We start from the raw sequence: 26,219 nt of genomic DNA on the forward strand, positions 1-26,219 counted from the left end.
TTTTTTAAAAGTGGTGGCTGAATTTGAAAGGGAAGTGGGGCCAATAAGACGTTTGAGAGACAAGTTCCATTACTCTTTATTTTAGCAACAGTGAGGGGGTTCATAGAGCTGCCTCAGGCAGCAGCGGCCTCTTTAGCGGCTTTTCTCTCTGCCAGCATCCTCTGCTTCTGTTTTGCCAGGCACTTCCTGGCAGAATAATGGGCCCCCAGGTCGTGATCTGGGAAAGAGATGGAGAAGGGGAGTCACGGGCCTCTTCTGCCTTGATGGGAACTTGGGGTCTTTTCTCCATGCAGGGAGGAATACTGGGCAGCTAAGACAGGTTAGTGAGCAGAAAGGGGACAAGGTAGGATTATTTTACACTGCTGGAGACTGAGCTAATAGGCATGCTTTGGGCAGTGATGTAGAAACTATGCAGGAGTTAAGAACCACCTTTAGCAAAGGGTTCAGCACACAGCTGTGTGGAGACTGGGACGTCAGGTGGCAGAAGCAGGAGGACCTGGGGGCAGACTGGGGCGGGGGCTCAGGCTCACTCACAGCGGTCCTGGTAGGCCTTGGACACCTGGCTGAACTGCTCCAGTTCCTTGGCACAGTTCTGCCTGTAGCTTTCACCTTCCCTCTGCTGACAGGCCTTCAGTCTTTCCTGGATAATGTTGACAATTTCCTGATCAACTTTGCTAAAAGAAAAACAAGAAAAGGGGTCTACAAGGATTCCTTTCCCTGCACTCAGGGAAAGTAGAATGAAGAAAGCAGGGCCTGGGAACCCTGTGGTCTGGCCCCTTTACCCCCAAGGTCTGGGCCGACCCCAGGAAGCATTCTTGCTAGCTGACCACCAGCCTATGGCATCAAGAGGGAATGATATGCTCGGCAGGACATGCTCACTTCGTAGGGCTCTCAGTACTAAGAATGAAAGCCCAAGGGCAGAACGTACTAGTCTCTTCTCCATTGCATTTCTGCTTCAAACATGCACAGGATGTCCTTCTCCTTGCATTCTGTGATGTCCGGCACCCGTCGGAACTCACGGTGGTAGTAGTAGTACTTGTTCTTGGCGTGCTGCCGCTCTATAAACTCTGCAAAGAGAACCCCAGACCCAAAGGCCCTATTTGTTTGGACAGGCCAGCTTGGGCCCTGAGCTTTGTTATTTCTCATAAGCCATGGAAGAGGCAGATTTCCCAAATGTTCCCAGCTTTTACAAAGACTGGTAACTGGACTCCCAAAGAAGAGGTGTGGGCTGGCAGAGATGGTCCTAGAAAGGACCAGGCTACAAATGGTGATGGATAGCTTCCTGTAAGCCAGGTACCAACCTTTCACGTTCCCTAATATGTCTCACTTTGTCTCTGCAACAATCCTACACAGGGCAGGTCCTTTTCATTTACAGAGAGGGGACTGAGGCCCAGAGAGACAGCAGGATTCAGAACACTTCCTCTGCAAGCCCCAACAGCACAAGGACTCCACTGTGTAGGCAAAAAGGCCCCAACGGGGCGCCACCAGCAGGGATTCTAGTCCCAGTTCCACCACCACTGACCTTCCGACCTCAACTTCCCCATGGATAAATTAACAAGTTGGATCTAGTCAGGTCTCATCTATCCAGACACATAAAACATATCTTTAAAAATTGCTACAGGGAAGAGGGAGCAGTTCTACTGCTGTGTCTTCCAGACTTTGGAGCCGGGTCTGGTTCCTCCCAAAGAACCACCAGAGAATGCTATGCATCCCAATGTTTTGTTGTTCAATGAAAGAACTGATTAATTAGATGCAAGGACCAATTGCCTGGCACTAGTGACTGAGAGCATAGCGTGGTCTTGCTGCTGCCCCACGGCTGATTCATAAACTAGACAACAGTTTGAAACACTGGCCTGGTTTTGACCAGAGACGGGGTAATTTGGGCAGCTCTCAAGCGTAGGCACACACGGAGGACAACTTACAGCACTAGAGGTGGAGGGGACCTCGGCCACCATTGACTACCCAGGACATTTTGCAGGCGTGCAAAGGGTTAGTGGAGAACCGCAGCACCTCAACAGCCCTTTGCTGACCGCCTACGGTGCAAAACGCAGGATGCAAAGTGTGCCGGGAGACAAGCCTCAGGACAGATGACTGCAGTCCGCAAACAACCCTTAATATTTGAACATGGCCGGAGACCAGGGGTGCATGTAAGGTTCCTCAGGCGGCAGCGGACGTACAGCACCGCTTAGTGTAGTGGGGAGCGTTCTGGGAGGCGAGGCCTGGGATGCAGCGGGGGTGGGGTTCAGGCTGAGTGACCGGGCCCATGGTGTGTGGGATTCCTGGAGCGGTGGGGGGCCCCGGGGAGCGGTGAGGACGGGCTGGGGGGTCGTACCTCTCACCAGGGTCACGGGCCGGTCCACGAGGAGGTCGAACGCCTTCGTAAGGTAGGTGATGGGGTTAGGCAGCGAGGTCTGCGGCGAGGGCGCCGGCGTGCGGCGTGGGGGCTCGGGGTACACGTCCTTGTCCCAGCTGTCCGGCATGGCTGCGGCGCGCGGCTGACTCTGCTCTCAGACTCGCTGCCCCGGCCTCCGCCTCGACCCCTCTGCCTAGTTCGCCCGTACAGAGGACACCCAACGGCGGTCGCGCTTGCGCAGGACGGCTGGCGCCCGCGATGCATCATGGAACCTGTAATTAGTCCGTAGCAGAGGTCGCCGGGGGCTGGGAGCCTCCGCAAGGCACGATGGGACTAGTAGTTCGTCCGGCAAGGCCAAGCTGGTCTAGGGAGCTGCTTCGCAGCGCCAGCACCCCTGCTTGGGACCATGGCGCCCACTGCACACGCGACGGGCGCCTACAGTGTGCTGGGCGCTGGTCTTGGCGCTTGGTATACGGCAGTGAAGGAATCAAGGATCCCTGCTTACATTCTAGGACGAGTCAGACACAGGAGTAAGTAATCTACTCATTCAGTCTGAACTGCCAGTTGCGTGCCAAGTGCAGCAGGGATCCGACTGATGAACACAGCTGGGCTCTTCTGGAGACCTCAGGCCAATAGAGCAAGCAAATAGCAAAGACAAAAAATAACACAAACTACCAAACGCCCTGCTTTTCCAGGGAGCCTTCCAAGATTGCCCATTTGCTGCATCCCTCTCTGGGCTCCACTGGATTTGCCAGGGCCTCTCATGGACTGGCTCATGCCAGTGAGCTTGAGGGGGGCCTCCCTGGGGGCAGAACAGGAGGCGGGGCTTGCCCCACCCCACCCTCCGACCCCTCCTCCAAGTAAGGAGAATTAATTCTTACCCTGGGTGCAGGGCACTCTGTTCCTGTTTTTGTTTTTGTTTTGTTTTTTAATTCTTATTTTTTATAGAAGTATAGTCGATTTACAATGTTAGTTTCAGGTGTACAGCAAAACGATCCAGTTATGCACATACCTACATCTGTTCTGGTTCTGATGGCTCCATCCTGGCCCTGAGCACTGTTGTGCCCCTGAGGCAGCTCCACTGACCAGGGTCCTCCTGGCCAACCTCTATGATCTCCATACCTGGCACAGCCTCTGACCAACACCAGGGAGGGTGAGTGCTGGTCACTTCCTGCCCAGAGGCTGGGGTCAGGGACACGGAGTCATCAATCCTATGGACACACAGAATCTGCAATCATAGAAACCTCAAATCTTCAAATCATGAACTCTTAGAAATTATCAGACTCAGCCAATCATAACATCGGCCTGCAACATCGGCCTGAATGAGGGGAACCAACAGAGTTAGGCTGGAGTCATTGCCATGACCCGCAGTAACCAGTGTGAGCTCGCCCACCAAAAGAATATAAGAAAGCAGAGTATGGTACTCCATTAAGGAAAAGTGCCAAGATGAAGACTTTGTGCTGCTACCCAGCAGCAGAGTGACCTGGAGATCATGCAGCAGAAACAGAAAAAGGCAGAGGAGAGAGAGGAACCCAAGCAGCTTTGGGGCTCCATGTCCAACCCTCTGGCTCTTGGCCTGAGTATCTGGAGCCGGTCCCACTACGTGCTTACAGCCTCAGCATCGCTGGCATTCCCTTTGGTCCTGAGCCTACAGCGCATCCCTTCGGAGCTTCCGTCCTTCCGGTAGTCTCTCTTCCCCTGGGCCACTTCTGGGACTGTCAGGTTACTCCTTCCAGTGATTATATCCCTGCTGGGCTCAGCCCAAGTGTTAAAAGTAGCTTTGTAATTCAAAAACAACAAAAACAAAGAGTTGTCATATTTTAGTAGCGGAGGATTTTAGCATCTAATGATGCAAAATGCGCTGACCCTCAGCAATATCTCAGGCCTCTAAAACTCTGATTCTGTAGCTACAGAACTTTAAAACCTTACAATCTTTGAATCAAAAAAATAAGAGATTTTAATCAAAACTGCAAAATTTAAGTTCCTAAAACTGTCTAAATGTTCTTGGCAGGGTGGGGGGTAGAGTGTGGTAGAGTGTGTGCTTAGCATACATGAGGTCCTGGGTTCAACTCCCTAGCACCTCCATTAAAAAAAAAAAGAAAAGTAAAAGAAAGGGTGAATAAATATTCTTAGATCACAGCTATTAGAGTCAAGGGATCCTTATATGGAGTAAAGGCCCTGGTGATCCTCTGGGCACAGAGTCAACCCTCCCCATCGCTCCCCGTTCGTCCAGCTCAGGCTCACAGTCCTCAGGACAGTACAAGAATCCTCTCTGCTCCAATGCCAGCTGCCTGAGAGAAACCCCTCAACAGATTTCTCAGCCTCCCTACCAGGCCAAGTTGTTCCTATTCCAGAGGGTCATAGGAGGCAGAAAGCAAAGTGTGGGACCTAGTCCCAGGACCCTGGAGGAAAGGAGGGCCAGCCCTGGCTCCAGGTGTCCCCAACCCAGGGGCTGCCCCCCTTTGCCCTGCCCTGGGCCAGGCCTGTTCCTGGCACCAGAGCCCATGCCTGACACGGGAGATGACAGAGCTCCCCTGCCAGGGGCTAAATCTGGGATCTGGCTGCTGTGTGTCCTGGACCTGCCGCTCGACCTCCAGCGCCTGGCAGGGAGGCCCCTTACCTTCCTGACCCGCAGGGACCGACCACCATGGTCAGTGGGCTTGGGGTTGGAGCCGGAGCATGCTGGCTTTCTGGGGAGGGACAGGGGAGCTTCTGAAGTCTCTCCCACCAGAGACAGTCCTTGGGCCTGAGAAGGAGTAGGTGGTTACAGGGGACAGCAGGAGGCCTGAACTTGGGCTTCCAGGCCTAGGAGGACAGGCAAGGAGATGGACAGATGGCAGTGGCCCACTTCCCCCGTAGCCCTCGGCCACAGTGCAGGCCTGCCCCTCCTGCCCCAGCCAGGCAGGGCCACCGAGGCAGGAAGCCTATGGGTGAGGAAGGCTTAAGCTGGCTCCATCCCTAAGACGCTGCCCAAGGCGACGCTTCCCTCCTTTCTTGTGGACAGAAGCAGGCACTGAAGACCACTGGATCTCAGGCTGGGGTCTCCAGCTCACTTCCTTTCTGGGCTCTGGGACCATCCAGCTGCCCCCACCAGGAAGACCCCAGTTCTGACCTCTTTCCCTTCCTGTCCCCAGTCCCACCGGAAGTTCTCTGCCCCTCGGCATGGACATCTGGGCTTCCTGCCACACAAGAGGAGCCGCCGGCATCGGGGCAAGGTGAAGACATGGCCTCGGGACGACCCCAGCCGGCCTGTGCATCTCACGGCTTTCCTGGGCTACAAGGCTGGCATGACGCACACTCTGCGGGAGGTGCACCGGCCAGGGCTCAGTGAGTGGCTGCGAGGGGCCCCCCAGGGGTGGGGGCGGGCAGAGCATGCCTGATGACCAGAAGATCTGGAGACCCTTCCAGATACTAGGAGCTAGAACTGGGCTCCAGGAGTGGAAACAATCCTAGAAAGGGCAAGGCCACTGACTGTCATCCAGCACTGACCTCTGGCCACCCCTTGAGGATGGATCTATCGTGGGCCCCAGTTTACAATGAGGAAACCAAGCAGTTATGAAACTTGAAGGAGCTAGGATGTGAAGGCAGGCACCCCAATGTACTTTTGGTTTCAAGATTATTGTAGAGTCACAGGTGATTATTTTAAGAAATAATACGGAGAGCCCACATCCCCTTTACCCAGATTCCCTGATGGAAAGTTCTCTTAAAACTGTGGTAGTATGTCACAGCCGGATGGTGACATGGATACAATCTGCTCACCTTATTCAGGTTTCACCAGGGGGTGTGTGTGTGTTTCTCTGTCTTGTGGTTCTGTCATGTGTAAATGTGTATACCCAGCACCTCAGAACATTCCCAGGGTGCCTCTTGCGGACCTTTTATATCCACAGCCAACCCTCCCTCAACCTCCTGGGGACCACTCATTGGTTCTTTGTCATATATATATATATATATGTATTTTTTTTTAGGGGGTAGGTAATTCGGTTTATTTATTTATTTTCAGAGGTACTGGGGATTGAACCCAGAACCTTGTGCATGCAAAGCAAGAGGTCTACCACTTGAGCTATACCCTCCCTGCTTCTCCTAATATATATTTAAAACATGCTCTTCTTTTACTTTTATCAGCCTCAGTAATAACATCTATAAAACCACAGGTTTTGGACAAGTTTTAGGTATTTTTTCCTAGAACTCATCATCATATACTCCTAACACTCATTTGTGCTCCACTAAAGGAGGCCCAACCCTACCCTTAGGGGGATGCTGCCCCGGGCTGTTGCTCTCCTAGCCAGGTTCCCAGATGGGCAGATGGGGAAACGGAGGCAGGGAGCCATCAGGCCTTGTCTGAGATCTCAGAGCCAGAGCTGGCACAGAACACCTGCATGGCCTTGACCAGTGGCTGCTCCCCACACAGAGCAGAGTAGGGAGTGGTGAAGCTGAGGGCTGGAGGCTAGTGGGGGCCTGCTCACGGGGCCTCTGTCCCCAGCAGCCCCAAGCGTGGACAGGCAAGGCTGTATTCAACTCTTCCATTCCCTCCCCCTCCTCCCCCGTGGGACTCTGAGGCTCCCCTCCATGACTCTGTTTCTGGGTTTCATCCAGAAATTTCCAAGCGAGAGGAGGTGGAGGCAGTGACGATTGTGGAGACACCGCCTCTGGTGGTGGTGGGTGTCGTGGGCTACGTGGCCACCCCTCGAGGCCTGCGGAGCTTCAAGACCATCTTTGCGGAACATCTCAGTGACGAGTGCCGCCGCCGCTTCTACAAGGACTGGTGAGGGCCGCCCACCACTCCCCAGCCCTGTGTGGGGATAAGCGGGGTGACTGGGCAGAAGTGGTGCATGCGTGTGTGATGCCTTCATGTCAACAAAAGACAAGAACTAGGGAACTGGAGAGGAAATTGGATTAGAGGAGAAAAGAAAGCAAATATTCTCATACTTAGGGTAAGGAATTAATTTTTTTTCTTTTCTTTTTTTAATGGATGTACTGGGGATTGAACCCTGGACCTCGTGCATGCTAAGCACATGCTCTATCACTCAGCTAAACTCACCTCCCCAAGTTAGTAATTTGGTGGAGTGTCATAGTTGGTTCCAAGCTTCCTAGCAACCAGGGTGAAAAGGGAAATAGGTAACTGACAAGCTCTTTTCATTAGAATGACGTTCTTAGATCTCGAATCATCCCTGGCATCAAGTCCTGAAAAGGGAAGGCTCAACTGCCTGAGGAACCTTACAGACACCTCCTTCCTTGTGGAGGGAGAGGCATAGCATAGCCTTTCTTAGCGGTGATGATCTTGGGCCTCCGAGTCAGAACAGGCTGTGTGACCACAGGCGAACTGACTGACCTCTTAGAAATCACACCCCAGCCACACACACACACACACACACACACACACACACACACCCCCTCAATGGACACCACTGAATGGGGACGAGAGAGGTCCCTGCATCTGGGGTGCTGTGAGGAGTGGAGGAACAGGGCGTGTCATGTGCTCTGCACAGAGAAGGAGCGCAGCAAACCCCAGCTGGCCCCGTTTTCACTGTTGCAATTGTTATCAACTTGCCTCTCATCCAGGGGCTCTGACCTTTGAGAACCTTGCTTTCTTCATCTGCAGAATGGGGATAATATTGTTCACCTTGCAGAGTCCTGGAGGGGGTTAGGAATGATGTGGCATGGGTCCCAGCCAGTCCTGGCTGTTCCCTTGAGAAGTGGGCTCAGCAGCTGCCGCAAGGTGGGCCAGGGGCAGGGGTTTGGCCAGGATGCCTCTCCCCCAAGCACTGGCACGTCTGCTCACTCTCAGCTCTGGGAGGCAGGGAGGGGGCCCACTTTACAGAGGAGGAAACTGAGGCCTTAAGAGGGAGGGACAGTCCGTGCTTAGAGATGTTGACTGGAACCAGCTCAGGGACCCTAGGGGCCCAGTAATGGCCTCCTTTGCTGGGGAGGGAAGTGGGGAGGGGGACATTGGTTGTCCTAAGACCCCTGCTTGGTGGACTGTGGGCAGTGGAGGCTACCCTTTGGGACCTGCTGAGCAGCCTCTGTGTGTGGCTCAGGCACAAGAGCAAGAAGAAAGCCTTCACCAAGGCCTGCAGGAGGTGGCGGGACGCCGATGGCAAGAAGCAGCTGCAGAGGGACTTTGCTGCCATGAAGAAGTACTGCAAGGTCATTCGGGTCATTGTCCACACCCAGGTCAGCGGATCCATGCCCTGGGCCTCCTCCCCTCTCCCACACCCCAGCTTCCAGGAGCCCTGGCAGATGTCAGCCTAAAAATACCATGTGCCTGGGGCACAGGCCCAAAGTGTTGGCTGACTGGCTGGGCTGGCTGCCTGCAGACCCAGGGATGGGATATTGGGGGTCAGTGCATCTGAGGACTGTGGGGCACTGGCCACACCCAGTGGTCCAGCAAGGCCCTGAAATGGCCCGAAAGTCCTGGATCTCCTGCCAGACATCTGATGTGGAGGGACTGCTGCCTCAACATTGGTATGTGGGGTCTGGCTTCCTGTGAGCTGACAGGTTACCAACACCCTCTGGCTTATTCTAGAACCTTCGGGGAAGCCTTCCCTAGGCCCTGAGCGGTGACCTCCCCCTCCCCACCCACCTCAGTTACGCGCACACTTGCAGTTCCTGGTTATGTGTGTTGTTGGTTAAAGTCCATCTCCGTCAACAGACCTGAGCTCCGTTGGGGCAGGGTCACAGCTTCTTGCTCACTGTGGTGGCCCCCTCACCCACTGAGAGCCCTGGAGGCAACAGGTCCTCCATATGGACTTGTCAAGCACTATGCTATGACCTGATCCTATCTTTGTGTCCCTCTGTCCGTACAGCCTGTGTCTCATACAGCAACAGCTAGAGATGTTTAAAAATATGAGTCAAATCATGTCATACCCTGCACTTGGAATAAAGTCTGAGCTGTTCCCTGCGAGGCCCATCTGGCCAGGTCCCTGCTCACCTCTGACTCCGTCCAGCCCACTCCTCCTCATTTACCATGGTCCAGACATACTGGTCTCCTTTCTGTCCTACTGACTCCCCAGGATCTTCCCTGCCACAGGGCCTTTGCATATGTGGTTCCCTCTGACTCAAAAGCTCTCAGATCTTTACCTAGCGGTTCCTTTTTGAAATGGATGTCACTTCCTAAGAGAGTCTCTCCTTGACCACCCTTACATGCAGTAACTGTCCCTTCCGCCCTCAATATTCCATCAGAACACTTAGGCCTCTCCAAGAGGCTTCTGTCCCCCAACTAGATGGTGGCTCTGTGAGGGCCAGGACCCTGTCTGCCTCATGTCATGCTGTATCCCTGGTGCCTAGCACAAGACATGGTCCATGGCCAGACCAGAGCATGGGAACATCTGTTGAATGAACACATGCATGAAAGCTAGGGGTCACCAGCTGGTCATGCCATGTGTGCACAAAGTGGGCTGTGACTTTCTGGGAACCAACTGGCCATGCCATGTTGTACAGATGAAGCTGCTGCCCTTCCGGCAGAAGAAGGCCCACATCATGGAGATCCAGCTGAATGGTGGCACGGTGGCCGAGAAGGTGGCCTGGGCCCAGGCCCGGCTGGAGAAGCAGGTGCCGGTGCACAGCGTGTTCAGCCAGAGCGAGGTCATCGATGTCATTGCTGTCACCAAGGGCCGGGGAGTCAAAGGTGGGGCTGGGTGGGGTTGCGGCTCTGGGAAGCCTGCCTGGAAAGAGTAGGGGCCAGGCTGGCCTCTCAACCACCAGCCCCTCCTGTCTCCAGGGGTTACAAGCCGCTGGCACACCAAGAAGCTGCCGAGGAAGACCCATAAGGGGCTGCGCAAAGTGGCCTGCATTGGCGCCTGGCACCCTGCCCGCGTGGGCTGCTCCATTGCCCGGGCTGGGCAGAAGGGCTACCACCACCGCACGGAGCTCAACAAGAAGGTCTGCCTGGAGTCCTGGTTGGGGGGATGCCCGGGACCAGACCCCAGTGGGTGGGGCGCATGACCCAGATACTGCCGGGCCCCCAAAGGCTCTGAAATGCCCCTACCAGTGCCTGGGTCTTTAGCCCAGAGGCCACCTGCTGCCCCAATGTGCCCTGTCCTCCTGGCAGATCTACCGCATTGGCTGGGGGCTGCACACAGAGGATGGGAAGGTGGTTAAGAACAACGCATCCACCAGTTACGACGTGACCAACAAGTCCATCACACCACTGGTGAGGATGGGCCTGGGGTGCATGTGTGGGGCAGGTGTGTAGGGTGCTTCCCTGCCCCAAGAGCTCAGGCACCAGCAAGCAGCTGCCTGGGTGGATGAAAGCCCTGCTGTTCCTGCATCCTCAGAGCCTCCTCTGAGGCTTGTACCCCAGCTGCTGTCATGGGATGCAGAATGCAGTGGCTCTGACTGACTGTGGTCTCAGTCAGGCTGCCTGGGCTCAAATTCCAGCTGCAGTATATAGCAGCTGTGGGGCCTGGAGCAAGTGACTTCACCCTCTGAGCCTCAGTTTCCCTCTCTGTAAAACAGAGATCATTGATAAGATAATCACAAGATGCTGCCCTGTTTAGTGATCCAGGGTGTCACCCCGGGCCAAGGGAGTTCTCCTAGGGCCCCCAGCTGCCCCCTAACTCAGCAGCCCCTTTCCTGGACCCACCTTCCCACAGGGCGGCTTCCCCCACTATGGGGAAGTCAACAACGACTTCGTCATGCTGAAGGGTTGCATCGCTGGCACCAAGAAGCGGGTCATCACCCTGAGGAAGGTTGGTGCCCGGTGGTGGGCTGGGAAGTGGGATCCCCATCTGCTGTGGGGGGGTCAGGGGACTGGCTTGCCCTGTCCTCCAGCCTGCTCCAGGAGGGGTGGGGATGGGGAGGGCAAAAAGGGAGGGGTTCTAACAGACACTGGACGGCTGGGGGTGATGGGGGGGTGGGTGGGTACCTCCTGCCTTGATGCCACCCCTCCCACGGGTCCCCAGTCCCTCCTGGTGCAGCACAGCCGCCGGTCCTTGGAGAACATCGAGCTCAAGTTCATCGATACCACCTCCAAGTTTGGCCACGGCCGCTTCCAGACAGCCCAAGAGAAGAGGGCCTTCATGGTGAGCCCACCTGCCTTGTTCTCTGGGGCTCAGACACCACATCCTACCTGCCCCAGAGTAGGGAAGCTGAGCAGATTGGGGTGGCACGCATGCTCCTGCACTCATCCAAAGGAGGAGGCTTTAAGGAGTCCAGCCCAGGGCACTGATTCTTGCTGGAAAAGAAGTGGGGGAGGGACATGCTGGGAGTGGGCACAGGGCCGACTCTGAGTGACGCAGGCGGCTGGTTGGACCCCTGTGACTAACGCTCCTCCTGCCCCCCGCCCCCAGGGTCCTCAGAAGAGGCATTTTGAGAAGGAAAAGCCGGAGACCTCGGAAGACTTGTAGGCAGGATGGAATGGAGGGAGCCTGAGAGAAGCGTGTCAGGATCCCCGCCTGTCCCCCGTCTAATAAAAGAGGCAACTCTTCCCGTTCTGTCTCAGAGTTGAGGGGCACAGAAAGGCTGGTCAACCGCGCGGTGACCCCGGGCTTAGCGCCGTGAAGGGACAAGAAGACAGGGCTCAAGGTGCACCGTGGTTACCACCCCAAACCCAGCTCAGCTGCGTCCCCTGGGCAGCAGGGGTGGGGCCTCAGGGACGCTGCACACAGGAATGGTCTTTAGTGGTGGGCGGGGCCTGCTGGGAAGGCGGAGGCGGCTGGTCCTCGGGAGGGGCGGGGCCTCCTGGAGGCGGAAGCCAGAACCTTCGTCCCAGGGCGGGATTGGTCTGCGGAAAGGGGCGGGTCAGCCGGGGGCGGCCTCTTCGATGGTGTCTAGCGCCTCTGGACGTGATTGGTCCCCTGAGGGGGTGGGGCCTCAGGGCGCTGGGGCCCGTCCCTGATCCTGGAGCGATTGGTATTCGGGAGGCGGGGCGAGGAGGGTGTAGGCCCCCGGTTGTGGGTCGGCGGCTTCACATCTGTCTGAGGCGGCGAGCGCGCAGCGGTCCCGTCGGCGCCATGTCGTTCTGCAGCTTCTTCGGGGGCGAGGTTTTCCAGAACCACTTTGAGCCGGGTACAACCTGCTATCTCCTGGGGCGACAGTGGGGCGGGGACGCCCTCCAGGTGCTGATGGAACCTGGGAGCCCCCGGAATGGGGAGCAAGTATGATAGCGCATGTCGGTAAGGGGAATCGGAGGAGGAAGAAGCCTGGGGAGCCCGGAGAGTAGGAGTAGGAGTAGGGGATGGGGACATTAGAGAGTCTAAAGGGTCGCTGTCCTCGAGGAGGACAGACTTTTGAGTGTGAGCGTGGCCGTTTCAAGAGAAATCTGTGGGGTCAGGGTATATGGAGGTGGTGACACTGTTGAAGATATATGGGTCAGGATCTGGACTTCAGAAGGATGCCGTGGGAAGTCCCGTCCAGAGGTAGTTCCTGTGACTGGGATGCCCCTCTTTGGGGCATCCCCCTGATGTTACCCCAAGCCCTTTCTCCTCCCCACTTCCCCAGACCTGCGGGGTAAGCTGGAAAGCACAGATCCTCTTGTTGGGATCCAAATGTGATTACCTGGGTGCCTTCCTCACCTGCCCAGGGCCCTTGGGGTTGGGTAACCAGGAATGCTGCCAGGCTGCCAATGGCCGGTGAAGTTTGGACTGCCTGGGCTAGGTAGGAGGGGCGGGAGGTGGGGGTGAGTGGTTGGCTTGGGGCAGGGCCAGCCCTCAGCTCTGACCTCAGGCTTCAAGAGGCCCAGATGAATCCTCTTCCGGGCTGTGCTGCCTGGTAATGGACTAATTTGGTAAAAACACGCCCACAGGGAATTCTAGGGCAGTGATGTACCTGGGGCAGGATTTGTTCCCTGTCGGCCCTCTAGAGGGCCAAGCTATGACATCTGGCGTCTAAGATTACCAGCTGTGACATAGGACCCTCTGGGCAAAGTCCTCCCTTCAGACCCTCTGGTTGTGGAACTCCAGGTTGTCCTCAGGCTACTCTGCCCAGCTGGAAACTCCACTCCCACAGCAGCTCCTGGTTCCTCTTTTCTCCCTCCAGTTACTGGTAAAGGCTGAGTAGGTGACAGACTCGGGGCGGGGGGCTGTTTCCAAGTTGGGCAAGAAGGGAAGAGAAGAGTGACTCAGGACCCCTGGCAGTTTCCTGTTCTGCAAGTCAGTTTTGCAACTTTTTTTTTCTCCTCAAAGTGATCTTTTAGGGATAGGTTAAACCCTGTTCTCCATGGCCCTCTGTCTTCTTGGACACCTCCATCTGTACTGGAGCTCTTTTTGCTGGGATCATTCTTCTTCTCCTGGAGAGCAGGCCACGTGGCTGGGCGTCCAACTCAAGACTTCTTCAAGTAGCAGGGATAGCCTCATGGGAATGGAGAGGGGCTAGTGGTGGTGCTGGCCATGTCAGAGCCCCCACCATATGGGGCCTGTTTGTGGGCGGGGGGCAGTGCTGTGTCGTCATCAGACTGCCCAGGCTCCTTCCCGGCTGTACACCCTGTAGGTGAGCATTTTGTATCACTGAGCCTCAGCCTCCTCATCTGTAAAAGGGAAACACATCTGTGCCACAGGGCTGCTAAGAAGAGTCCATGAGATAAGTGTGAAAAGTGGCTTTCCTGGTCTCTGGCACATGCTAAGGACACTACATGTGAGCTCTGTGGTGTGTGTTCCCCACAGAGCCAATACTCAGGCCTATGCGTGCTGGGTGGGTGAGTGCGTGGGGAGGGTGTGCAGCCCACCTGGCAATCGGGGTGGCACTGTCTCCTGGGTTTAAGGATTTGGGAGCTGGCCCCAGAGAGGCCAGCATGAGCATCTCTGCTTTTGCCTCTCCTTCCCTTCCAGGTGTCTACGTGTGTGTCAAGTGTGGCTATGAGCTCTTCTCCAGCCGCTCCAAGTATGCGCACTCATCCCCATGGCCGGCCTTCACCGAGACCATCCATGCTGACAGTGTGGCCAAGCGTCCAGAGCATAATCGGCCTGGAGCCATAAAGGTGGGTGGTAGCAGCAGGGATGCATTGATGGGGTGTTGGCCAGAGAGGGCCCAAGAGCTAGCCACCCCTTCCTGCTGCTTTCCCAACAGCTCTCTCGGCCTAGAGTCTGTCTTTTCCAGGCTCTGCCCTCAACCAGGGGAGCTGCCACTCCAGGCTTTTGGGAGAGCCTGGGGTCCTGGGGAGAACAGAGAAACAGGAAGGCTTCCACCTCTCATGCCTGCAGTTACCTTGGGACATGGGTGTGGGGAGGACACCACATGCTGGTGGCAGTGGGAACTACCGCTGCAGCTGTTTCATGGCCAGAAGTTTGCATGGCTGTTTTGTGGTCTTCCCAGGTGTCCTGTGGCAGGTGTGGCAACGGGCTGGGCCATGAGTTCCTGAATGATGGCCCCAAGCGGGGACAGTCCCGCTTCTGAATATTCAGCAGCTCGCTGAAGTTCATCCCTAAAGGTGAGCTTGCCTTCCGGCAGCTGGGCAAAGGCCTGTCGTACATCTGAGAGGCCCAGGGGCGGGGGCATGCTGGTCTTGTCTACTTACAGTGACAAAGCATGGGGGCACCGAAGCATGCTGCCTCTGTCCTGCCCAGGGCCACTGAATGGTGACCGTGGGGCAGGGATAAGGGGTTGATGTCTTGCCTCCTGTGCCTTGTCAATCACGTGTGCCCAAAAGAGCCATCTGAGAGTGGATGTGGCGAAGGGTTTTCTCTGGAGGCCTAGCCCTTCCCCCTGAGGAGTGGGAGGCAGGGCGGCACAGAGGCTGAGGACCAGGGGCTGTGTGGTTCCTCCTTTGAGTGGAGGGCATGATGGCAGAGCCTCCTTCACAGGCCCATTGAGGTCAGCTGCATTAATGTGCGCTGGGGTCTGGCACGCAGCAGGAGCTCAATAAATATGTGCTTCTGTTGGCAGTGTTTGTTTTGGGAGCTGTTCTTCATTTGTGTGCATTTTATCTGAGCTCAGCCTCCTCTCCAGCCCTTGGCTCTCCTGCTCATACAAACACTCACTGCACGACTGTCTGTACACCAGCCACCCTCTGGACTTTTCCCACTCTTTTTTTCTTTTCTTTTTTAAACTGAGGTATAGTTGATTTACAATGTTGTGTTAGTTTTTGGTGGACAGCATAGTGATTCACTTATACATATGTATATTCTTTTTTATTACAGGTTATTACAAGCTATTTAGTATGGTTCCCTGTGCTATACATTAGGTCCTTGTTGTTTATCTATTTTATATACAGTAGTTTGTATCTGCTAATCCCAAACTCCTAATTTATCCCTCCCCCACCTTTGTTTTCTATGCCTGTGATTCTGTTTCTGTTTTGTAAATAAGTTCATCTATGTCATTTTTTTAGATTTCACATTACGTAATATCATATGGTATTTGTCTTTGTCTGTCTGACTGACTTCACTTAATATGACAATCTCTAGGTCCTTCCATATTGCTGCAAATGGCATTATTTCATTCTTTTTTATGGTTGAGTAGTATTCTATTGTATACATATAGCATAACTTCTTTATCCAGTCATCTGTTGATGGACATTTAGATTGCTTCTATATCTTGGCTATTGTAAATAGTGATGCTGTGAACATTGGGGTGTGTGTATCTTTTGAATTATAGTTTTCTCCGAGTATATGCCTAGGAGTGGGATTGCTGGATCATATGGTAACTCTATTTTTAGTTTTTTAATTCTTCCCACTCTTTGTAGCTCAAATCCCTCTCCTCATTTGCCGCCCGCAGGACTGTGGCCAGTCCCTAGTCTCAGTTTTGTTCTCTGTCAAATGGGGTTGCAAACAGCACCTGCTCGCTGTCGTCACTGTGGGGGTTAAGTGAGGGTGTCCGTAAAGGCTGATGCATGATAAGGATTTGATAATACTTCTGTCCTTTTGTAGCTATTTTTCCTCTGTCCTTGTGGAGAAAGAAGAGACTCTGTGTTCTCCTGCAGATCTCAAGGAACAAAACAGGCACAGAGACTCCCCCAAGCTGGGTGTCTGGGTCCTCCCCGCTTCCCTGGCCTGCAGGCTGGAGTGAGGGTGGGCTAGCCCTGGGCATGGTGTCTAAAACAAAAGTTGGCAGTGACTTGTTTTTCTCTCCCCAGGCAAAGAAACTTCTGCCTCCCAGGGACAGTAGGCGGGCAGCCCATATCCATCCTAGATGGACACCGCATCGTGGCCACACTCTGGCCATCCCACCTTGGAAGTGGAACCCCAGACATTCAGGCTTGGGGGAGGGTGGATAGCTGAAACATCGGGAAGGCTCCCAAGGCCTTGGCTGTGAACAGGCTCTCCTTGGGAAAAGGCTGCCAGAATGGGCCTGGAGGGCCCCGCCGTCAGCTCATCTTGGCCTCCTGTTCACACAGGGGTCTCAGGGAGTGGGCTTTAGGCCCGGCTCATCTTTGAATGATGGTGCACCCCCAACCTTCTCTCCTCCTCAGCCCCCTCCCTGCCTGTCTGGACTCACCCCTGGGGGGCCCAGTTCTGAAATGGCTCTGGCCCACCTCCCCCAGGCTGTGTTGGGAGACAGAATGCAAACAGAGGCGGCCCCAGCTGGCTGCTCCAGACTGTCACTCCATGATTCACTCTGGTGAAACCCTTCCTGGCAGCCAGAGTGGTGATGATCGTGACCTGCTCGGGGAGCAGGCAGAGGGGACAGATCCCTGGTGTCTCAGTTATGAAATCCTGAACCCTGTTGCCCAATCTGTGTGAAAACTGCTTGCCTCACTTGGGCTTAGGAAAGCAGTTGTTGCTCCATTACCTTGATTGTGCAAGGCTGGGGAGCCTGGAGCTCACAGACTACAGTTCACCCCTTCCCAGGATACAGTGCCCATGCCTTACTGCACCTGCTCTGAGGCTCCTGCCATTGGGGAGGGTGGGTAAAGCCCCCTCCTATCTTGAATCCTCTGTAGGGTCATCAGGAGGAGATCAATAAACAAATGGAACCCAGGCTTGCTGTCTTTATTAACAGGCTTGCTGTCAGGGATGCCAGGACCCAAGGGTCAGCCTTTGCCCAGCTGTTTCACTTTTCCCACAAATATTTATTGAGCATGCCTCTGTTCAATGTCAGGTTCTGGCTACAGCCCTGGGGATGCACGCGTGAACAAGACAGATGGGACCTGTCCTAAAGATCTTGAGGTGTAGTTGAGGAGACAGTAAGTTCACGCCAGATGAAGATAAGGACTGTGTGTAATTGTAGCAGAGTGAGATGTTAGATCTATGTGGAGGGGCTGACTAGGGGGCTGGTGCTTTAGGCCCAGCGGTCAGAAAGGGGACACCAAGGAGGGGTCGTGCCACTTCAGCAGTGACTGGTGACAGAAGCAAGGAGAGGAGCTGCCCACAGTATGTGCAGAGGCCCTGAGAAGGCGGCAGACTTGGCTTGCTCCAGGCCCTGGAGGGGGAGGTGCAGAGCGAGACCCACTAGGAGGTGTGCTATACTCCAAAAGAGCTACACGATTTCCCCGATTAATTTTGACTGAAACCCAGGGAACGTGTGTTGGTATGGATAATAAGGGGTGGGATAAGGTTGGAGGGAACATAACGTTGGATCAGGTCAAGTTTATTGACAGCGGCTCATTAGCAGAGATTCTAGATTTAATGACAGAGCTTGGGGAATCAGGAAGGGCTCTAAGTTTGGTTGGTTGGCCGACACTGAATGAGTTGAAATGCCAGACCTGCCTGGTTTAATAGAGGGAGGGGTTCAAAGGCTTAGGGAGACGGGAATGTTAGTGTGGATTTGTCTCTTAGGACCCACTCACCCACCTGGGAGAATCCAGAGAGCACACCTTTCACCACGATTGAGAGGGATAAGTTTGCGGCATCATAGAAGAGCTCTGTGATCACTGTTCTCTGTAAGCCGGAAATTACGTGAGACTGGCTGATACTGACTTGGGGACTGAAATGCATAGGGGGTCATAGGATCCCAGGCTGGCTGGGCAAAGTGGTGGCTCTCAAGGACCAAAGGCAAGGAGGTGTTCTCACTGTGATGGACAGCAAGGTCCAAACAGCTATCAGAATAGTCCTACTCAAAGAGAATTCCAGCATTGGCCAGTCGAACAGGGTGCTCCTAGAAGTGAGATAGATTGGAAGCCTGCTGAATTCCCTCTATCTATATATGCAGAAGAGCTTTAGGTCAAGTGAATGAGTCCAACTTGACTCATAAATACAGAGTCATGACCCCTCAATCAATTTGCAGGCTTGAGTCAGTTTACGTGTCCAGAAACTCTTCAATGAACCAGAGGTGGGATCCCTTGAGGAAGGACCCTGCTCTACTTCCAAACATTTAGATGGTTTGTCTTTCTCCTAGCCTTCCCCAGAGTGACCCATGCCAGGGTGAGTGTACACTGGGGAAAAGGAAATAATCAGACATTTCAGGGACTACTGGACACTGGCTCTGGACTGATACCAATTCGAGGAGACACAAATGTAACTGTGTCAGATTAGGGGCTTATGGAGGTCTGGTAGTCAATGGAGTTTTTAGCTCAGGTCTGTCTCACAGTGGGTCTCGTGAGTCCCCAACCCCACCTCGTGGTTATTTTCTCAATTCCAAATGCCTTATTGGAAGACACAGACTCAGCAACTGGGAGCATCCCTACATCGGGTAGAGGGGAGCCTGCAGGTGTGAAGGCAAAGGTGGTCAGATGAGATTGGCGTGGCTGGGGAGGGAGGAGGGAGAGGCTAGTGCTGTGGGCCTGTTCAGCCTTCTCATTTCCCCTCCCCTGATCCCCTGCCAAGGCTAGAGGTCTCTGTGCTGCCGTGAGGTCACTGGCCTGTGCAGGGGCTGCTGGCTCACTTGCTGGGCCTTGGTGGGCCTCCGGCTCACTTTGTTACATTGGGCAGAGCACTGAACCTTCCTCTGTCTGTGGAACCCAGTCTGTCTCCTTGTTGTGTGAGAGCACAGGAAAGCCATGGTGGGGGGTAGGGGGCAGGAGGATGACATAGATGCATGGGCTCGGAGTGCACGGTGCTCTGTGGATTAGATCCCTGACACCAAGCAGAGGAAGGTAAGTGGTGAGTGGGATTGGGGGATGGTCAGCATTGACAACACCAAGTAGGCTGATGTGGAGGAGCGCCTTTCAGGAGGGGCTTCCTGCTGCTTGCCCTCTCTCCACAGTGGGGCAGCCTCCTTGTCTAGAAAACATCTCCATCTCTGCCCTGCTGGGGGCCAGCAATGATTGCAGCTGTTAGAAAATCCCCTGGGGTTGCTGAGAATGGGTTCCCCACCCCATTACTCCAGCTTGTACCAACTTACCCTCTGTGTCCCAAGCTGATCACTAGTTAAAGTGGAGCCTAGTTGGGACTCAGGATTGTCACTGGCCCTGGGGCACTGATCCAGGCCAGCCTGTGTCTAGCAGCCAGCTTTGACTAAGGGCGAGCCCACCATAGGTGAGCGGTGATTGAGCACTTGGTGTGCCTTCATGGGCATCATTGCCCTGACACTCTACCTAACCCTAGTGGGGCAGGTGCTCATTCTGCAGGGGAGTAACAGGAGGCTTACAGAGGGGAGGCACTTGCCTGAGGCCATTTAGCCTTAGGTCCTCTCTGTCCACACCTTCCCTTTCTTCTTTACCCCAAATGAGAAACAGTGAAGGTGGCAGCCAACTTTTCAGTCTAGCCTGATGGCAGCAAGCATGTTGAAGGTGACCAGGGGTGGGGAGGGAGCCAGCTGAGTGATGAGCAGGAACCTCTGCGCCCTAGGGCCAGGATGGACCTTGGACTTTTCTCACCTCTCCCAGCATTGCATCCTGGCCCAGAGTGTCCCTGAGAGTGAACTTGGCCCAAGAGCAGGCTAGCCTCCTCTTGCAAATTAAGCCACTGTGTTCAGGCCGTGCCCCTAGGCTGCCTCTCTGGGCTCAGACCTGTAGTGGGGTGCCCAGATGGGCCAGTGTGGGGAAGGTCAGACTGATAGGGGATCTGTGAGGAGCAATGCCTGGCTGCCTGCACCCCAGCGGCCCACAGTCATTTGTACATCCTGGTTAACTGGAGGGTGGCAGCTGGCAGTCAGTGTCCTTGGAGAGAGTGCAGTGAGCAGGGTGAGCCCCAGGACTCCAAGGTCCTCTCACATCGGGAGCCGGGAAATGGATGGCCATGGGCAGGGTCTCTGCCAGGGGCAGGGTGAAATAATGTCACCTCCCCTTCCCCGCTGCTGGGTTACACCATAACCTCTAGCCTGCAGCTCCACTTCCTTCTTCAGAAACAAAAGGCTCTCTGCCCCTCTCCAGTGCCCCCTTCATTGACAGGTGGAGCCTCCAAGATAGTCTTTCAAGCCAGGGGTTGCATTCAGGTGCAGACAACTCCTGGTGCTCTGCTAACACCAAGTCAGGCAGGACAGGGCACCCTGGGCCAGGGACCGGTGGGAGAAAGAAGGAATCTGTCTGGGGCCCTGCTGATCTTCAGCCTGGAGGCAGGGGCCAGCTCAAAGGAGGGCTGGATAAACGCAGAACAAGTGAGTGAATTGACAACGCTTGGGACTTTCGTTCATTCAAGGTTTTCCTTTCTTCTGAGTGATAAGTGCCAGGAAGAGCCATGATTCTGGTGGGGGTACTGCCTGAGGCAGGTCCGTGGGTAGGTCCCAGGACCCTCTGACCCCCAGCATGCATGTGGGCAGGGCTGGCAAGTGGAAGGGGACGCCCAGACTCGAAGTTCACCGCCAAGTCAGCCACCATGCCCCCACCCCATACGAGGCCCTGGTAAGAGAGATATGCACACTGTGCCCCCACCCCGTAAGATGACCCCCCTTCTGAGTCCACAGGTCTTCAAGGTCCCAGCCCTTGGGACCGGGCGCAAGGACGGAGTGCAGGATCCACCAGCAGGGGCCGCGCTTGCTCTATGGGGTCCTGCGCTGGGGCGGGTCCCAGCGGGGCTGCAGTTCCCCGAGGCGCCGCCGGGGGCGCTGTGGCTACAGCTCCAATGGCCTGGGCGATTCCCTGCTTTCGGCTCGGGCCTCACGCCGCACCACCCGTGATCCCCGCTGCCGGGCCGGGTTCTCGCACCCCAGCCCCACCCTGAGCTCCAGCAGGTCCACGCCTCCCATGCCCCGCCCCTCCCCCACTCCTTTCCCCACCCGCGCCCGGATCCCAGCCGGACTCGGAGCCCCCTCGCGGCCCTCACGCCCCTCGCGCCCCAGCCCCACCCCGACCCACTGGCCCCTCCCCCGCACTCCCCTCCTCCCCGCCAGCCCTAGCACCGCCCCGAGCCCCGGCCCGGCTTCCCCGGGGCATCCAGTGGTCAGAGCCGGCGTCCCCTGCCTACCTAGTTCGCTGGCGCCCAACATGCCAGTGCCGGCACACAAGCTGAGGCCTCCTGGCTTCCGAGGATGTGGGGGCCGTTGGTGGTGGTGTTGGTGGTGGGGGCCCATTTGATGGGCTTCGATAAAGTGACCTGTGCAAGGAAAGCAGTCGAGGCCCAAGGTGCCTCTGCCGCCGCTGCCGCCGCCGTCAGCGTCAGCAGTCAGCTGGTGGAGGACAGAGCTGGGTTGGGGGGGGAGGCAGGAACCTCCCAGCTCCAGCCAAGCCCAAGCCCCTTATTCAGGGCAGATGGATGGGACCCACCCTACTGGTGCCCCCGGCCTTCCCTCGCTGTGGCCCTTTCACGCCTACGTTTTACTTGCTGCCACCCTGGCCCACTCCAGGGGCATCAAGTCCTGAAGTTCCAGCTCCTACGCATCTTTGCCCACTTCTCTCCCCGACAAGTGACAGCTCCTACCTGTCCCAACCAAGGTGATCTTTGCAAAGTAATAATCAGACCAAGGTCACTTCCTTCAGTGGTTCCCACAGGCTCTGCTTGCTAAGGTTCAGGAGAATGCCCCCTCCAGCTTGATTTCCCACTCCACAAATAATAGCTGTTTTACTTATCTGTGTTAATTTTAGCTGTGTTATTTATTTAACAACTTTGTTGTTTTTATTACCTACACCCGCTGCACCCAAACCCCTGCACCTGGGACTCTAGGCCAGCCAGACTCCGTTCTAGAAATATGCTCCTGTGTTCCTGGCTCCCAGAGTTTGCTATTCCTTCTTCCTTATCCTCTCGCAACATGTCCTGCCGGAATCCTTCCAGAAGCCTTTCCTGGTTGCTCTGTCGCAGTGGCTCTCTCCTTCCCCAGGAGGCACTGTGGGTCTCCTGGGCTGCACATGTAGCATCAGCTGAATGTGCATCCAATTGTTCTGCCTTCTGCCCACTCCCCCTGTAGGTGTCGTACAGTCTCAGGATGAGCGAAGCACGCATCTACATGAGTGTATCCGTGGCCTGGGGGATGCAGGAACCCCAGAACCACCTGCCAGTCTACTCTGATCCTGGGCACTAGGGCTCTGCTTCAGGAGCTTAAGGGCAAGAAGCACAGGGAGGACAGTTGCTGGGCCTCCGGTAGCGGACAGAAGGGGAGGCTGCTGGGGACGGTGCTGAGGGTTACCTGCAGATAAGCGCCATCCACCCCAGCCCTCACCACCCTGCCAGCACCTGTCTCTAGGCATGATTTTTTCCTTGTAAAACCCTGGAGATTATCCATGGTTCAGCCCCTGGCTTCATGTCTTATCATGTTTCATCTCCAACCAGGACATTTACAAGCTACTCTTGGCTTCAAAGGGTTTGGCACCCGCACTGCTAGAGGCTGGTGCAGAGAGGAGATAGGGCCCTGTGGGCTCTGCTCCCTGAGATGCAGTCTGTCTGTTGCCCTGGGCTCTCCCTTTCACCTCCATCTGCAGTGGACTTTTGCTCCCTTAATCTCAGGAGTGTGGATTTTTCTTGGGTCCCTATCTCTGAGACCGGAGCCCCTGGTGTGTGTCTGGAGGCTGGGGGAGGACAGGGCAGCTGGCATCAGAGGAAGGGCAGCAGTGACCAGTGTAGGGGACAAGAATGTTCTCCGAGGATGGGGTGGGGGTCAATTTTGAAGATCTTGTGGTCAGAGAAGGAAGCCTGCAGCTTAGGGAGGGGTCTGGCAGGGAGCAGGGCAGAGTTCAAGGCATTTGTCCCATGATGCTCTGCCTGGGGCTCTGGGTTCTGGGTCTTCCTGGGGCTGGATACCTGCCGGGGTCACCTGCTAGGAGGGGTAGAGCTGAGCTTGAATCAGCTCCCAGTGCCGGAAAAGTTCCTGCTTGTCAGCTTTGTACTGTGTCCCACCCCTAGTAATGGCTGCCTGACCCCATCATTGCCTACAGGCTGAACTGGGCTCTAGGAGTGGGTGGGTGGGGTGGGGGGTAGACATCCCTTAGACGCCCCTCCCCCGCAGAAAACCGCATCCTCTATGTGCTCAGGCAAATCTGGCATCTGAAGTGGAAAAACCCCACACAAATCAAAAACAGCTGGCCCCACTCTCTGCCGCGGCCCCCTCCCCTCTGAGGAATCCCAGCAGGCTCTGGGAGTGGGTCTGGGGGGGTAAGGGTGTGGTTCTAAAGGAGGAAGTTTCTGGAAACCCTGCATGTGTGAAATCTCCCCCAGCTCTCCCCCACGGAGGGTGGGACTGCACGGTGTTATTAATCACTTTCTAGAGTGGGGCAGCTGCTTGTATACCCTGCACTGCTCCCTGTGGGGTCCTGGGCTGTGTGTGGGTGCTCACCTTAGGCTGGAAAGAGGGTGGAGGGGGCCTTGGGAGAGGGCTCCACACCTAGACTCTCTCAGACACACACACAGAATTGGTCACTCAGTCACTCAACAGACATTCATAAGCACTCAGCGTGGTTAGGCACAGAGCCACAGAAGGGATCAAGATGGACCCATCCTGTCCTTGCAGAGCTCATGGGTGGGTGGAGGAGATAGATGGCGATCAGAATCACCCACAGAGAAAGCGTTACAGTCTGTGAAGGAGATACAGACATAGCTGGGTAGCTGGGTCATGGATTTGTGAGGCCAGGCTGTGTCCTCCCACCATTACCTTGCTCCCTAAGATGCCTTCTCTAGACTTGCCCTGTCTGTCCCCCTCTGCTCTGGCCCTCCTTGTCGTCTCCCCCAGGGACAGTATTTACTTGGTTCAGCAGCCTGAGCAGCTCAGCTCACCTCCTTTTTCAAATTCTCCATCCTCCTGGCCAGCCACCACATCAGACCTGACTTGTCTGCATATCTGACGGCTGTCCTAAGGAGGCTGAGCAGATGGACCTCTGTGTGGCCATCCTGCCTGGGCGAGGGGTCTGGACGAGGTGAAAGGGGAACTGAAATTAGGCCATGCCAAGCCTTCAAAGCCAAGGGGCCCCCGGGGAGGTCAGGCTGGGCAGAAGGGACTTGCTCACACCTATTTCCTCTGGACAGAGGAGGTGTGACCAGATGAGGCAGGAGGTGAACCATCCTCTCAGGGCACAAGGAAAGCCACCCACCCTGTGTCCCCATGGCCAGTCTCTTTTAGGGCCCCAAAGAAACTTTTCACCATGTGGCTCAGAGAGGGGAACCCACTATCCCTGGGTCACAAAGGAGGGAGCAAGTGGGTAGCTGGGGCTGGTGTCTGATAGCAAGGCAGGGTGGAGGCAGAGTGGAGGAGCAATTCAGGCATCCTGGGGAAGAGGGAAGGAACGTGGAGAGACAGATTCTGAAATTCCCAAATTTAACTTTCAAAAGGACTCTTCATAAAGAGCTAAGTGTAGAGTTACCATCTGACCCAGCAATTCTACTGCTAGGTATACACCCAAGAGAAATGAAACATGTCCACATGAGAACTTGTAAATAAATGTTCACAGCAGCATGATTCTCAAGAACCAAAATGTCAAAACAACCTATGTGTTCATCAGCTGATGGAAGGATAAACAGAATGTGGTCCATCCACACAGCAGAATATTATACAGCCATAAAAAGGAACAAAGAGTTGACCCTCATGCTAAATCATGAATGATCCTTGAACATGTTACGCTGAATGAAAGAAGCCAGTTGCAAAAGGCCACACGATGTATGATTCCACTTACACGAAATGTGGAGAAGAGGCAAATTCATAGAGACAGAAAGTAGATTAGTGGTTGCCAGGGACTTGGGGAGGGGAGAATGGGGAATGACTGCTAACAGGTACGGGATTTCTTTTTGGGGTGATGAGTATGTTCTACAATTTATGATGATTGGACAACATTGTGAATATACTGAAAACCACTGAATTTGAGATGCTACATGGTTGAATTGCATGGTAGGGGAATTGCACTTCGATGAAGCTGTTTCTTCAGAGTCAGGACTGAGGTTGCCATTTTAGGGACCAGAGCCTTGGGGTGGGAGGGGCCTGAGACCATGTGCTGAAAGGAAGTTGAGACTGGGACCAGCCTCAGGCCAGACTCTAAGGGTCTGCTCCCTGGGAATGGACCTCGGGCTCTACCCAATTCCTCCGCTTCCCCCACTGCACCCCACTTCTGCTCCCTGCTGCTGAGCCTTTCCCCAGCTGGCTGGGATGCTGTTTACCTGCTCCTTGCCTGACCATCACCTCTAGAAAGGCTTTGTCAACCTCTCTCTCTACTCCCGTCCTTCTACCAGCTGGACTTTATTGAGTGCTTAGCAGGTGCCAGGCTCTGTGAGGAACTGGGGATATGCTGATGAACAGACATCCCAAGACTACCATCCTGGATGTCCCTAGATTTTCACCCACCCCTCACCTGAGAGCCGGATGGTGTGTGGAGCGAGGGGATTGGCTGTCAGACACTTCAAGCACACTCTTGTTCCTGGACCTCAGTCTCCCACCCCCAGCATGGTCGATGTCCTGCTGTTCTTGCTAAATTCTTCCTGGAAAGTCCTCAAGCTAGTGTGTGTTTATGTGTGGGGGAGGGGGTATGGAAAAGGCATTCCCAGCAGGGAGAACAGCATGAGCAAAGACTAGGAGGTGGGAACAGCTATGCCTGTGGTGGTGCAAGGAGATGGAAGACTAGGTTTTAACGCTAGAATTGGGAGCCCTGAGTGGTGGCTGCTAAGACTGTGGGTAGGTTCTGCAGGTGGAGTTGGATCCTACCTGGGAGAGTGCTAAGGAGAACTAGCCTATCTGGAACAAATCCTGTTTTAAGCTAGACCAGAAGAAGAAC

General features: G+C 55.1%; 4 protein-coding genes across 4 annotated transcripts; 3 read left to right on the plus strand and 1 right to left on the minus strand.

Annotated features, from left to right (window-relative positions):
• Positions 1 to 58: 58 nt before the first annotated feature.
• Positions 59 to 2,610, minus strand: NDUFB10 (NADH:ubiquinone oxidoreductase subunit B10). Its single transcript, XM_010949900.2, has 4 exons — positions 2,333 to 2,610; positions 929 to 1,067; positions 535 to 674; positions 59 to 217 (listed from the first exon to the last, which is right to left on the minus strand). Exons 1-4 carry the CDS (start codon positions 2,478 to 2,480, stop codon positions 114 to 116), a joined length of 531 nt encoding a protein of 176 aa, XP_010948202.1. The 5' UTR covers positions 2,481 to 2,610; the 3' UTR covers positions 59 to 113.
• Positions 2,611 to 3,490: 880 nt separating this feature from the next.
• On the plus strand, positions 3,491 to 4,687 carry LOC105064866 (small EDRK-rich factor 2-like). The gene is given in 1 exon segment (XM_045512818.2): positions 3,491 to 4,687. A coding segment is annotated over 1 exon segment (327 nt). The 5' UTR covers positions 3,491 to 3,713; the 3' UTR covers positions 4,041 to 4,687.
• Positions 4,688 to 4,851: 164 nt separating this feature from the next.
• Positions 4,852 to 11,777, plus strand: RPL3L (ribosomal protein L3 like). The gene is made up of 10 exons (XM_074346557.1): positions 4,852 to 5,003; positions 5,488 to 5,680; positions 6,947 to 7,115; positions 8,389 to 8,524; positions 9,791 to 9,977; positions 10,071 to 10,231; positions 10,401 to 10,502; positions 10,945 to 11,040; positions 11,254 to 11,373; positions 11,641 to 11,777. Exons 1-10 carry the CDS (start codon positions 5,001 to 5,003, stop codon positions 11,695 to 11,697), a joined length of 1,224 nt encoding a protein of 407 aa, XP_074202658.1. The 5' UTR covers positions 4,852 to 5,000; the 3' UTR covers positions 11,698 to 11,777.
• Positions 11,778 to 12,200: 423 nt separating this feature from the next.
• On the plus strand, positions 12,201 to 17,200 carry MSRB1 (methionine sulfoxide reductase B1). The gene is made up of 4 exons (XM_010949902.3): positions 12,201 to 12,358; positions 14,116 to 14,264; positions 14,600 to 14,714; positions 16,356 to 17,200. Exons 1-4 carry the CDS (start codon positions 12,304 to 12,306, stop codon positions 16,385 to 16,387), a joined length of 351 nt encoding a protein of 116 aa, XP_010948204.2. The 5' UTR covers positions 12,201 to 12,303; the 3' UTR covers positions 16,388 to 17,200.
• The last annotated feature ends 9,019 nt before the right edge of the window (positions 17,201 to 26,219 follow it).

This window comes from Camelus bactrianus, chromosome 18 (assembly GCF_048773025.1).
Source record: "Camelus bactrianus isolate YW-2024 breed Bactrian camel chromosome 18, ASM4877302v1, whole genome shotgun sequence".
Classification (NCBI taxonomy): Eukaryota; Metazoa; Chordata; class Mammalia; order Artiodactyla; family Camelidae; genus Camelus; species Camelus bactrianus.

What these genes read in the sequence shown, in the direction of transcription:
- NDUFB10 (XM_010949900.2), bottom strand. Translation starts at nt 2,480, where the DNA reads ATGCCGGACAGCTGGGACAAGGACGTGTACCCCGAGCCCCCACGCCGC. An exon ending in GCCCGTGACCCTGGTGAGAG is followed by an intron (nt 1,068 to 2,332) that starts GTACGACCCCCC and finishes TTCTCTTTGCAG; the next exon opens with AGTTTATAGAGCGGCAGCAC. An exon ending in ATGCAATGGAGAAGAGACTA is followed by an intron (nt 675 to 928) that starts GTACGTTCTGCC and finishes TTTTTCTTTTAG; the next exon opens with CAAAGTTGATCAGGAAATTG.
- RPL3L (XM_074346557.1), top strand. An exon ending in GCACGGAGCTCAACAAGAAG is followed by an intron (nt 10,232 to 10,400) that starts GTCTGCCTGGAG and finishes TCCTCCTGGCAG; the next exon opens with ATCTACCGCATTGGCTGGGG. An exon ending in AAGAGAAGAGGGCCTTCATG is followed by an intron (nt 11,374 to 11,640) that starts GTGAGCCCACCT and finishes CCCCGCCCCCAG; the next exon opens with GGTCCTCAGAAGAGGCATTT.